Source organism: Oratosquilla oratoria, chromosome 5, assembly GCF_046742065.1.
Source record: "Oratosquilla oratoria isolate Oo_2021 chromosome 5, ASM4674206v1, whole genome shotgun sequence".
Lineage (NCBI taxonomy): Eukaryota > Metazoa > Arthropoda > Malacostraca > Stomatopoda > Squillidae > Oratosquilla > Oratosquilla oratoria.
In genome coordinates this window covers 19,444,603-19,457,594 of record NC_134781.1, presented here as the reverse complement: position 1 = coordinate 19,457,594, position 12,992 = coordinate 19,444,603, and the positions used below count along the sequence as shown (strand labels likewise).

The 12,992-nt window shown below is 40.3% G+C and overlaps 1 protein-coding gene across 1 annotated transcript; it reads left to right on the top strand.

Moving 5' to 3' along the window:
- Positions 1-3,000: 3,000 nt before the first annotated feature.
- On the top strand, positions 3,001-8,751 carry LOC143025684 (uncharacterized). Its single transcript, XM_076185684.1, has 3 exons — positions 3,001-3,032; positions 3,519-5,011; positions 8,588-8,751. The coding sequence occupies exons 1-3, from the start codon at positions 3,001-3,003 to the stop codon at positions 8,749-8,751; spliced, it is 1,689 nt and encodes a 562-aa protein (XP_076041799.1).
- The last annotated feature ends 4,241 nt before the right edge of the window (positions 8,752-12,992 follow it).

Sequence of the window (12,992 nt, the reverse complement as noted above, 5' to 3'; positions counted from 1 at the left end):
ATGACATGCGCCGTAGTGGTCGAAGTCACGGAGGTCCTCGTGGTCCTTCTTCCCCAGAAGACAGAGAGCAAGTGATGGACAACAAGGACTTCGAGGGACATAACGAACGAGCAACGAGGGACGCATCACTCGCTCTTTAATTGCTCAAGAAAACTCGAGAAGGACCACATCAAGAGAGGAATTCCGTGATTCCCACCGGCGACGGAGTTGGAGGCCTGACAAAGGCTGATGACCACACGCGCCGTGGTGGATGAAGTCACGGAGGTCCTCGTGGTCCTTCTTCACCAGAAGACAGAGAGCAGTTGATGTGACCCTCAAACACTTGGAGACTGCTCACTTACCTGCACTTTTGTAGAAAGCCTTCAATAAAGGTATGTTTGTTGGTTGTTTTATTTTTCCTTTATTCTGTCGCCGTTGTTGGGCCAGCAATTTCGTAAAAAGACTTCAATAAGATTGTATTTGTTGGTTTTATTTCTTCCTTTATTCTGTTGCTTTAACGATCCGTTGTGTATGCGTTTATCGAAAAGTCATTGAAAACATAACATGTTCGGAGATTTTATTTCTTTCATTTTTTTTCTATAAAAATATCATATATCTCTTTTGGAACCTTTGAACTTGTGCGACTTTTTAGACAATATGTCGAATCTTTATCGTAACGCACTAACCGATATATTTTTTCTCTCTTTCAAATTATGTCCTTTGTAAACATGAATTCTGAAAACCAAAGGGTATTCCAGAACAAGAACAGAAAATAAAGACAAGGAGCACAGGTTACATGAAGATTCGGATCGTAGTCCTGCTTAAATACTGACAACGCCATATCCTCAGGTTAGTCAAGTCTATAACACAATGGGCAATGCTAATCTTTCGAAGGACTTCTTGATATGACCCATCACTGTTATGCACCACACTACCAAGGTACGTGAATACTTCCAAGACCTCATTACCTTCACCTCATGCACGGACAGACTGAGCTGTGCCATCCAGTAAGCCCCATAACGCTTTCTTATCGTAAACGCTTGGAGAATAACCAAGTTAATTTGCACCGAGCATCTTTCCCTGGGCCTTTCAGAAGACCTATCGATATGCCATCTTCCCCAGGTACTTTTCCTATTTTTCATAGTAACAGCTATTTCTTTCTTTGTAACTTCTGGTACAATATTAACGTCTGCTGATGAATTTACTGACTCAGCTACGGCCTTTGATGAGTAAAGCTCTTGGCAAAATTCTTCTATTTTTTTTTTTTTTTTTTTTACCATTCTGTCTCTCCATTTAATGATCTCTCTACTTCTATCTTGCACGCTTCCTTTTTCGTGATGTCCAATCAGTAACACAGTTGTTCCATCGCTCGTCATTCGTATGCGCTAACTTACCTTCCCAATTCCACTTCCTCTCTTTTACCGCCTCCACAATATCTTTCACTCCAGTCTGCTCTCTCACCAACTGTTTTTCAGCGTTATTCCCATCATTGATCTTCTATTCTCTTCTGCGCACTCATTGGCTTTGTCGCCATCGCCTTCGACAGTTTCTAAATTCTCATCCATATATACAGGCACTCACTACACATTGATAGTAAACTTTGTATTTCAAAGTTAGAGAGCCTCTCATTATCTTTTTATATTTACAAAATATTTTCCAAGCAATTGTGATACACCTTTTTATTTCACTGTCATAATCTTTAGTCACTTTCACTATCTGCTGTAAATAATTATATTCTTCAACTTCTTCAAGACTCTCACCATCGACTATAATCTCTTTACTTTGAGCTTTCGTGTTGAAAATTATTTTAGTTTTATTCCTGCTCCTTTTTAACCTTACTTTGAGACTTTCCTTTTTCATATCACTCAGCATATCTTACAAGTCTTCTGCTCTTTCTGAAATGTGAATAAAGTCATCCGGAAGTCTTAGGCGATTAAGATATTCGTCATTATCTTTCAAACCATTCTCTTCCCAACTCAACGATCAGAAAATCTCTTCCAGGCAAGCCGTAAATAGTTTGGGTGGATTTGTATCAGACTACTCCTTTCTTGATCTTGATCTTTTCAGTACCTTTATGTTGTCGAATTACAGTGGTATCTTTCACATAAACTTTTTCTAGAACCCTTAAGATGTCTTCGTTTCCACTCTGCTTGCGTAGCGACTTTAGTATTGCTGTTTATTCTATCAAGTCAAAGTCCTTCGTCATCTATAAATGGTCTCGAGTCGAATATCTGCTTCTAAAGCCTTCGTTTTCTCTTGGGTGGTTTCTGTTTAAAAAAAAGTATTTTTTCTATTTGAAAGGATCTTGGAGAATACTTTCTATAATTTTGATAACAAGCTAATCGGTTGATCGTTACTAAGGACTTTCTTATCTCCTTTTTTGTAGTAAGATAACTAGATTATTGCATCATGATTCAACGACCCTTTCTTGACGTAAACATTTAGTGTCCAACTGAGCTAATTTACAATTAACTTCCAAACTTTTCTCTTCCTAACTGAACTTTCAGAAAATCTCTTCAAGGCAAGCCATAAAGAGTTTGGGCAAAATTGTATCATTTTGCCGTACTCCTTTCTCGATCTTGATCTTTTCAGCATCTTTATATAGTCGAATTACAGCTGTATCTTTCGCATTAAAAAAATCTAGAACCAATATGATATGTTCGTTTATAATCTGCTTCCGTAGCGGGTTTAATACTGCTTTTGGTTTTAACGAGTCAAAGGCCATCTCGTAATCTACTAAAGCAAAAAAGCTGTCGTTTTCTCGATTAGTTAAATCGTCGTCTAACACCTTGACGCAAACAACTGGTATACAACTGAGCTTATTTAATTACAATGAATTTCTTTCTCTGTTTTTGTCAGATGTCAGACGATCTATTGATATATAATTTTCCATATATGCTTTTCCTTCAGGTGAGGAGATGCGTTGAAGAAGATGTGCAGATATGTAGAATAGAACCAAGAGAATGGAAGGAGGAGGTGGCACAGGACAGAGAGACATGGCAAGACGCTTCAAAAGCGGTTATGGATTACCAAATGGCCCGAAGACCGGCGGGGTAAGAGTCAGTAAGAGTAAGTATATATGGTTTTCCTAGTTCCATATTTTTTTTAGAGTAAATGCTATATTTTTCATTGTAACTTCTGGTACATTACAAACGTCTACAAATGACTTTATTGATTTGAATAAGGTCTTTGATTTCTCAATTTATGTTCTCTAGTTTTTCCATTAAACTCTCCAATCTGTGTTCTGACATGTTTCTCACGTTGCAAGTTATGCTATTTAATGTCCAAGACTTAGATCTGCATGGACACACACACACACACACACACACACACACACACACACACACACACACACACACACACACACACACACACACACACACACAAATACACACACACACATGTATATATATATATATATATATATATATATATATATATATATATATATACATATATATATATATATATATTTGCAGTGAGCTCCTGAGACTACAGGTAGACATAGCAGCTTTACAAGAGACTCGCCTTGCCGACAGCGGAACCCTCAAGGAGAAGGAATTCACTTTCTTCTGGCATGGGAAGAGTGCAGAGGATCGAAGTGAGCATGGAGTTGGATTTGCTGTCAGGAACACTTTGCTGAGTATGGTCGAACCAGGAGACAAGGGATCTGAACGCCTGATGACACTCCGCCTCTACACCTCCGAAGGTCCTGTCACTCTCGTCAGTGCCTACGCTCCCACTCTGACATCCACAGCAGAAGCAAAGGACGAGTTTTACATCAACATCAGCAACATCGTGAAGAACATAGCCCCCAAGGAACAGGTCATCATCCTGGGAGACTTCAACGCTCGAGTGGGTGCCGACCATGACTTCTGGCCTTCCTGTCTTGGACATTTTGGAATTGGCAAGATCAACGACAACGGGCAGCGCCTGCTGGAGTTTTGCTCCTACAACAGTCTCTGCGTGACCAACTCCTTCCAGACCAAGCCTCAACACAGAGTGTCATGGTGTCACCCTCGCTCAAAGCACTGGCATCAGCTGGACTTGATCCTGATCCGTCGTAGCAATATCAAGCTCGTGCAGATTACCCGCACTTACCACAGCGCAGACTGCGACACCAACCACTCTCTCGTCTGCTGCAAGATCAGGTTACAACCTAAGAAGCTTCACAAGTCCAAGCAGAAAGGCAAACCTCGCATGAACACCACGGGTATGCATCTCCCTGAGAAAGTCGAAGAGTTTGCCAAGTCCCTTCAAAAAGCTCTGTCTGTCGAACACCAGCACTGCTCTGCAGCTGAGAAGTGGAACCACCTCCGCGATACCATTCAGAAAACAGCCCTTGCAACCTTTGGGAAGAAAGCCTCCAAGAACAACGACTGGTTTGACGCTAAGTTCAGTGAGATGTCCCCTGTTATTGATGCAAAGCGTGCTGCCCTTGCTGAATACAAGCGCTCTCCCAGCGAGAAAACCCTGCAAGCACTCAGAGCAGTAAGAAGCAAAGTGCAACAAACTGCAAGACGTTGTGCAAATGAATACTGGCAACAGCTCAGCGATTCCATCCAGTTTGCAGCTGTTTCGGGTAACATCAGAGGAATGTATGAAGGCATCAAGACAGCTCTAGGCCCAACACAGAGCAAAACAGCCCCCCTCAAGACTACCAGTGGGGAAGTGATCACCGACAAGGGCAAGCAGATGGACAGATGGGTGGAGCACTACTCTGAGCTCTACTCCAGAGAGAACACCGTTGCCCCCTCAGCCCTGGATGCCATTGAGCCCCTGGCTATCATGGAAGAACTAGATGCTGAACCAACCATTGCCGAACTCTGCAAAGCAATCGACAGCCTAGCAAGCGGCAAAGCACCTGGCAATGATGGTATTCCCCCTGATCTCATCAAGTGCTGTAAAAACACTCTACTGCAGCCCCTCCATGTCGTCCTATGCCAGTGTTGGAAAGAGGGAGCCGTGCCGCAAGACATGAGAGATGCCAAGATTGTCACCCTCTACAAGAATAAGGGTGAAAGGAGTGATTGTAACAACTACAGAGGCATCTCGCTCTTGAGTATTGTTGGGAAACTCTACGCCCGCGTCGTGCTTGTGCGTCTCCAGAAACTCGCTGGGCGCATCTACCCTGAGTCTCAGTGTGGCTTCCGAGCAGAACGGTCCACAGTGGACATGATATTCTCCCTTCGTCAACTTCAGGAGAAATGCAGGGAACAACGCAAGCCCCTCTACATAGCCTTTATAGATCTGACTAAGGCCTTTGACCTGGTCAGCAGGGAAGGGCTGTTCGACATCCTTCCAAAGATCGGTTGCCCTCCAAAACTCCACAGTCTCATTAGATCCTTTCACGATGACATGAAGGCAACGATCCAGTATGAAGGCAACATGTCCAACCCCTTTGACATCAAGAGTGGAGTAAAGCAAGGATGTGTACTGGCTCCAACCCTCTTCGGCATCTTCTTTGCTATGCTCTTAAAGCATGCTTTTGGAACATCAACAGAAGGAGTGTACCTTCGCACAAGATCTGACGGTCGACTTTTCAACCTGGCTCGCTGAAAGCAAAAAGCAAAGTGACTGAGATAACCATCAGGGACATGCTTTTTTGCTGATGATGCCGCTGTCACCTCCCACAATGAGCAAGAACTCCAGCGCCTCATGGACAGGTTTCCCAGGCCAGCAAAGACTTCGGACTGGCCATCAGCCTAAAAAAGACCAATGTGCTGAGTCAGGATGTGGACACTCCACCAGCTATCTATATCGACGACTACCAACTCGAAGTCGTACACCAGTTCACATACCTGGGATCCACCATCAGCGACAACCTGTCCCTTGACGCCGAGATCAACAAGCGCATCGGCAAGGCTGCTACGACCCTAGGACGCCTCACCACCCGCGTCTGGGAGAACCAGAAGCTGACAACGTCAACTAAGATGGCAGTGTACAACGCGTGTATTATCAGCACTCTCCTCTACAACAGCAAAACATGGACGACCTACTCGAAGCAGGAGCGCAAACTGAGTAACTTCCATCTGCGCTGCCTTCGCCGCATCCTTGGCATCCGCTGGAGTGACAAGATTACCAATGCCCAGGTACTCGAGCGAGCAGGTCTTCCTACCATATTCACATTGCTAAGGCAGCGCAGACTTCGATGGCTCGGCCATGTGCGAAGGATGGAAGATGGACGCATCCCCAAAGACATCCTCTACGGTGAACTTGTCTCCGGCAAGAGAAACGTTGGTCGACCCCAACTGCGCTACAAAGATGTCTGCAAGCGTGACATGAAAGCCCTGGACATCAACACTGAGAACTGGGAAGAGGTAGCAGCCGACCGCAGCAAATGGCGCAGTGTTCTTCACAAGCAGCTGAAGTCTGGAGAGGAAAAAATTCTGACCACAGCCAGTGAAAAGAGAGCCAAGCGGAAGGCACACACCCCAGCAGCCACTCCAACAAGCCACACATGCAGCAAATGCGGCCGAGACTGCCACTCCCGCATCGGACTCACCAGCCACAGCCGTCACTGTCGCTAGCAAAATCATGACTTTCTCCGGCGCAATATCCATAGTTGCCACCGACTGACGGAGTCTTACTACTATACAAATATATATATATATATATATATATATATATATATATATATATATATATATATATATACGAATATATATATATATACATATATATATACTATACATATATATACATATATATATATATATATATGAAGAGGAGGAAGAGGGAATCAGCAACTAACATCCCTTCCTCCCTCCTTCCGTCCCTCGCGCTACGAGCGTCCATGACGCAAAATATCGATAAAAATCCTTAGTTTTGATTTTTCATGGATTTCTGTGCAATCTGAAAGAACCATCGTGTTCAGGGGTTCTTTGTGTAGGAGAACATATGTTTTATTTTACACTTGTTATCATAATTGCTGAAAACTTCGATTATATGTAAAGATTTGTTTAAATCGATCATTTCTTTACCTTGACTTCAAATCCATATAATTACTTCTTTTCTTGCCCTATAGAACTTTGAAAATGTAATTATAGCTGTAGAATGACTGTTCTTTCTAATGATTAAGCCCAAAGGTTCCTATCTCTTGAACAAAGTTGAGATATATAATATTTTCTGAATGAGGTGAGGAATTTCCGTGTCGCTGGTGTCGCTGTTGTTGAGCACGAGTCTGCAGGACTACCAACTGTACCAAGCTGCACAGCAGAAATCGAATATAATTTATTGTTGCAATGGAGTATAATATTCCTTTAATCTGATGTGTTTAAAACTAGGGTTTATTCCTCCATTTCTTTCTTAACGTTTAGTCTTTAATAACAAATCAAAATAAATTGTAATGATACAGGCAATGAATGGTTACAAATGATTATATAAATATACATTATAAAGCAATAAATAAGAAAGTAGTATAGATGAATTTGGCACTTACATTTAAGAGTATATATATATAGGACAGCTCACAAGATACAAACTATCTATATCCTAAGAAGAAATTGCGAAACAATAAGAATACGGTCATTTTTAATAGTACATATATAATTTTCTTTTATATAAATATACAAACATACACACAAACATATATATATATATAAATAAATATATATATACATTATATATATATACACACACACACACATATATATATATATATATTTATATATATATGTATATATGTATATATTTATATACATATATATTTACATATATAGTTATATATATATGTATATATATATATACATATATCTATATGTATATATTCATATATATATATATATATATATATATATATATATATATATATTGATAAGTATTTTAGACAAATGATTTGGATGAAGGAGAACATAAACACAAGGGAAGGTATGGAACCCTAAACACTAACGTTAGTGTTTAGGGTTCCATGCCTTTCCCTTTGTTTATGTTCATCATCTAAACCATATATTTGTATATATATATATATATATATATATATATATATATATATATATACATATATAAACATATATATAAGTATTTATAGATATATATATATATGTATATATATATATATACATATTTATTTATACATGTATATATATGTATATATATATATGTATGTATATATATATATATACATATATATATATATATATATATATATATATATATATATATATATATATATATTTACACTAACGGGAATACCAGACTTTATTCGGGTACAGCTTAATTCCAAAACCGTGTTTGGTCAGCTCTCGAATGAATAGATCGATGGAGGGATGAAGGGATGAATGGATGGATGAGAGATATTGTATAAATGTCCACCAACTTGTAAAATCTTTTTTACAAAATGAGTGCAGCTACGGATTCACTACTAAGAGGAATGTGGAATCAAAGAGTCAAGTACTAAGAGGAACGTAAAGGATAAAAGGATCAAGAAATTTTGTTTTTGGGCAAAGGACAAAGAACCCGGAAGACCCTTCATCTGGGCTGTTCTTCCTCGTGGTCCTCTTCAGACAACCGCTCTCGCCTTCCTCCTCCCACTTCGCCGGAGTAGGACCTCAAGACGACGCAGGACCCAGACTACTCCGGCCGAAGAACTGAACTACAACGACTGAAGACATCGAGGGACAAGAACAGCGTCGAGGGACCTTGAGAGAGAACAACGAGGGACACATGAAGGGCTCTCTACTCACTCAAGAAAACTCCAGGAGAAGGACCACATCAAGCGAGGAATTCCTTGATTCCCACCGGCGACGGAGCTGGAGGCCTGACAAGGACTGATGATCACACGCGCCCTGGTGGTTGACGTCAAGGAGGTCCTCGTGGTCCTTCTTCGCCAGAAGACACGAGAGCAAGCGAGGGACAAGAAGGACTTCGAGGGACATAAGAAACGAACAACGAGGGTCACATCACTCGCTCTCGAATTGCTCAGGAAAACTCGAGAAGGACCACATCAAGAGAGGAATTCCGTGATTCCCACCGGCGACGGAGTTGGAGGCCTGACAAAGGCTGATGACCACACGCGCCGTGGTGGATGAAGTCACGGAGGTCCTCGTGGTCCTTCTTCACCAGAAGACAGAGAGCAGTTGATGTGACCCTCGAAAACTTGGAGACAGTTCACGGACCTGCACTTTTGTAAAAAGCCTTCAATAAAGGTATGTTTGTCGGTTGTTTTATTTTTCCTTTTATTCTGTCGCTGTTGGGTGGGCCGGTAATAAAGACTTCAATGAAATTGTATTTGTTGGTTTTATTTCTTCCTTTATTCTGTAGTTTTAAAGATCCGTTGGGTATGCGTTTATCGAAAAAATAAGAAAAACCATAATATGTTCGGAGATTTTGTTTTTCTCATTTTGGAACCAAGAGCTTTACTCATCAAAGACCGTAGATGAGTCAGTAAATTCATCTGTAGACGTTAATATTGTACCCGAAGTTACAAAAGAAGAAATGGCGTTTGCTCTAAAAAGTAGGAAAAGCATCTGGGGAAGATGGCATATCGATAAGTCTTCTGAAAGGCCCAGGGAAAAAAGCTCAGTGTAAATTATCTCAGTTATACTCCAAGTGTTTACATTAAGAAAACGTTATGGGGCTTACTGGATGGCACAGTTCAGTCTGTCCGTGCATGAGATGAAGGTAATGAGGTCTTCGAAATATTCACATACCTTGGTAATGTGGTGCATAAGAGCGGTGGGTCATGTCAAAAAGTCTTTCGAAAGATTAGCATTGCCCAGTGTGTTCCGGACTCGCTGAAACCGAGTACATGACGTCAGTATTCAAGCAGGACAACAATCCAAATCTTCACGTCATTTGTACTCCTTGCCTTTCTTTGTTTTCTGGAATTGTTCTGGAATACACTTTGGTTTTCAGGATTCATGTCGACAAAGGACAAAGCTTGAAAGAGAAAGAAATACATCGGTTAGTGCGTTGCGATAAAGATTCGACATATTATCTATAAAGTCGCACAATGTTCAAAGGTTCCAAAAGAGATATATTTTTGTATAGATTGAAAAATGAGAGAAATAAAATCTCCGAACATATTGTATTTTCTATTCTTTTCGATAAATGCATATACAATAGATTTTAAACTCGATAGATTAAAGGAAGAAATAAAACCAATAAATACAATTCTACTGAGGTCCTTTTACAAAATTACCAACACGCAAAATAGCGACAAAATAAAGGAAAAATAAAACAACCAACAAACGTATATAAATTTAGGGCTTTCTACAAAAGTGCAGGTAACTGAACTGTCTCCAAGTATTCGAGGGTCACATCGAGTTGCTCTCTGTCTTCTGTCGAAGAAGGACCACGAGGACCTCCGTGACTTCGACCACCACGGCGCGTGTGCACATCAGACGTTGACAGGACTCCAACTCCGTCGCCGGTGGGAGTCAAGGAATTCCTCTCTTGAAGTGGTCCTTCTCCTCGAGTCGAGAGCGAGTAATGTGCCCCATCGAAGTTCGCTCATAAGGTCCCTCGAAGTCCTTCTCTTCCCTCACTTGCTCTCTGTATTCTGTCGAAGAAGGACCACGAGGACCTCCTTGACTTCTACCATCACGGCGCGTGTGGTCATCAGTCCTTGTCAGGCCTCCAACTCCGTCGCCGGTGGGAGTCAAGGAATTCCTCTTTTGATGTGGTCCTTCTCCTGGAGTTTTCTTGCGCAAATCGAGAGCGAGTGATCTGTCCCTCGTTGTTCTCTCATAAGATCCCTCGAAGTCCTTCTCTTCCCTCAGTAGCTCCCTGTCTTCTGTCGAAGAAGGACCACGAGGACCTCCGTGACTTCGACCACCACGGCGCGTGTCATCATCAGTCCTTGTCAGGCCTCCAACTCCATCGCCGGTGGGAGTCAAGGAAGTCCTCTCTTCATGTGGTCCTTCTCCTGGAGTTTTCTTGTGCGAGTTGAGAGCCACTGATGTTTTCCTCGTCGTTTGCTGCTAAGGTCCCTCGACGTAGTTCTAGTCCCTCGATGTCTTCAGCCGTCGCATTTGTCCAGGTCTTCGGCCGGAGTCGACTGCGTCCTGTGTCGTCTTGAGGTCCTACTCCGGCGAAGTGGGAGGAGGAAGGCGAGAGCGGTCGTCTGAAGAAGACCAAGAGGAGGACCAACCCAGATGAAGGGTCTTCTGGACTCGTTATCCTTCGCCCAAAAGCAAAAGTTCTCGACCCTTTTAACCTTTACGTTCCCCATAGTACTAGACTCTTGACTCCACATTCTTCTTAGTAGTGAATCCATAGCTGCACTCGTTTTATTAAAAAAAAATACAAGTTGGTGGACTTAATACACCGAGTTCTATTTATAAAAGATAAATCTAACATCCTTTCCTCCATCCACCCCTCCGTCAATCTATTCATTAGAGAATACGCCTGGTATTCCTGTTATTATGTATATATATATTATATATATATATATATATATATATATATATATATGTATATATATATATATATATACGTGTGTATACATACATATATGTATACACACACACATATATACATATATATATATATATATATATATATATATATATATATAATATATATATATAATATACATGTATATATAATTTTATATATACATATACATATAATATATATATATAATATATATATATATATATATATATATATATAATATGCATGTATATATAATTATATATATATACATATATATATATATGTATATATGTATAATACATATATTTATATATATATATATAATATATTTATATATATATATATATATATTTATATATATATTTACATATATATCCATACAATATATATATATGTATATACATATATATATATACATATATATCACAACTAACACCACAGTCGGACGAAAGAAAAAGTTGCGTAAGCGGAACTATATATTTCGATTGCTACCTGCAATCCTCTTCAGTAGTACAAAGTGGCAGGGAGGAGGCTATCTTAAGTAGCAACCTCTTACAAAAGAAAGGGAACATGAGAAAATAAAGAACATCACTGCCCCAACCCTAGTTGACCTGAGGCTGACACGAGGTCGGGTCAGGGGGAGGGGGAGGAAGCTTGTTGACAATATTTTTGGTGATGAATAGTCCTGAAATGATGTCTGGGGTCCATTGACCCTTGGAAATATTCATCGTGGGCAGATAATCAATTAATGTTGATTCCACCATTTTCCTTCTGAACCCACACCCTGATTTATAAATGAGATCAGATTTCTCCCAGTCCATCCGGTGATTAAATTTATTAACGTGTTGAAACACTGCTGAATTTATTTGGCCATATCTAATCGACCTTTTGTGTTCATTTAATCTTGTCGGTAGGTCTCTTCCCGTCTGGCCAATGTATGAAAGGTTACAATCTTTACATGGAAGGGAGTAAACACCTGGGATATGTTCTTCCTTCAACCTCTGGTGAACATTAACAACTTTTTTATTAATAGTATTAGGGTAGTTATGAATTAAATTTACTTTCTCTTTGGGAAGAAACTTGGACAATTGACTGATGGACTCTGAGAAGGGGATGACTAGGGGATTTTGTCTCTCTTTAACTTAGTGGAAGGGTGTTTGAAAAAACTTGCTCTGGCTTGACTAAGGGCTTTATCCAGAAACCAATGAGGGTAGGCTAATTTTGTTAATTGGGACTTGATGGAAGTTAATTCGTGTTCTAAAAATTGGGGGCTACAAATCCTAAAGGCTCGGAGAAAATAAAGGAGATTAACATAGTAGGCCGTCGCTTATTAAATCTTGATATTATCTCATTATTTACGATTATTTGTGTTGATGATGTTTTGTCCTTTCTAGAAACTAAGCTACAACCATTCCAAGACAAATTCCCCTTCCGGTTTCCAAAATCATTGCTCTTGTACGCACCTGCGTGTCATCTAATGTCTTTTCCTTTCAAAATCGGTTTTTCAGGCAAAAGTTTGGTTGTAGCATGGGTTCGAATCTTTCTCCTGTTCTGGCTAATCTTTACATGGAATACTTTGAGAGTGTTCTTCTTCCAACAATTAAACCCCCAGGTATGATTTGGTTAAGATACGT

Coding starts and splice junctions, on each gene's coding strand:
- LOC143025684 (XM_076185684.1), top strand. CDS start 3,001: ATGGATTACCAAATGGCCCGAAGACCGGCGGG. Junction 3,033..3,518: donor ATGGCCCGAAGACCGGCGGG/GTAAGAGTCAGT, acceptor CCTTGCCGACAG/CGGAACCCTCAAGGAGAAGG. Junction 5,012..8,587: donor TAAGGGTGAAAGGAGTGATT/GTAACAACTACA, acceptor CAACGACTGAAG/ACATCGAGGGACAAGAACAG.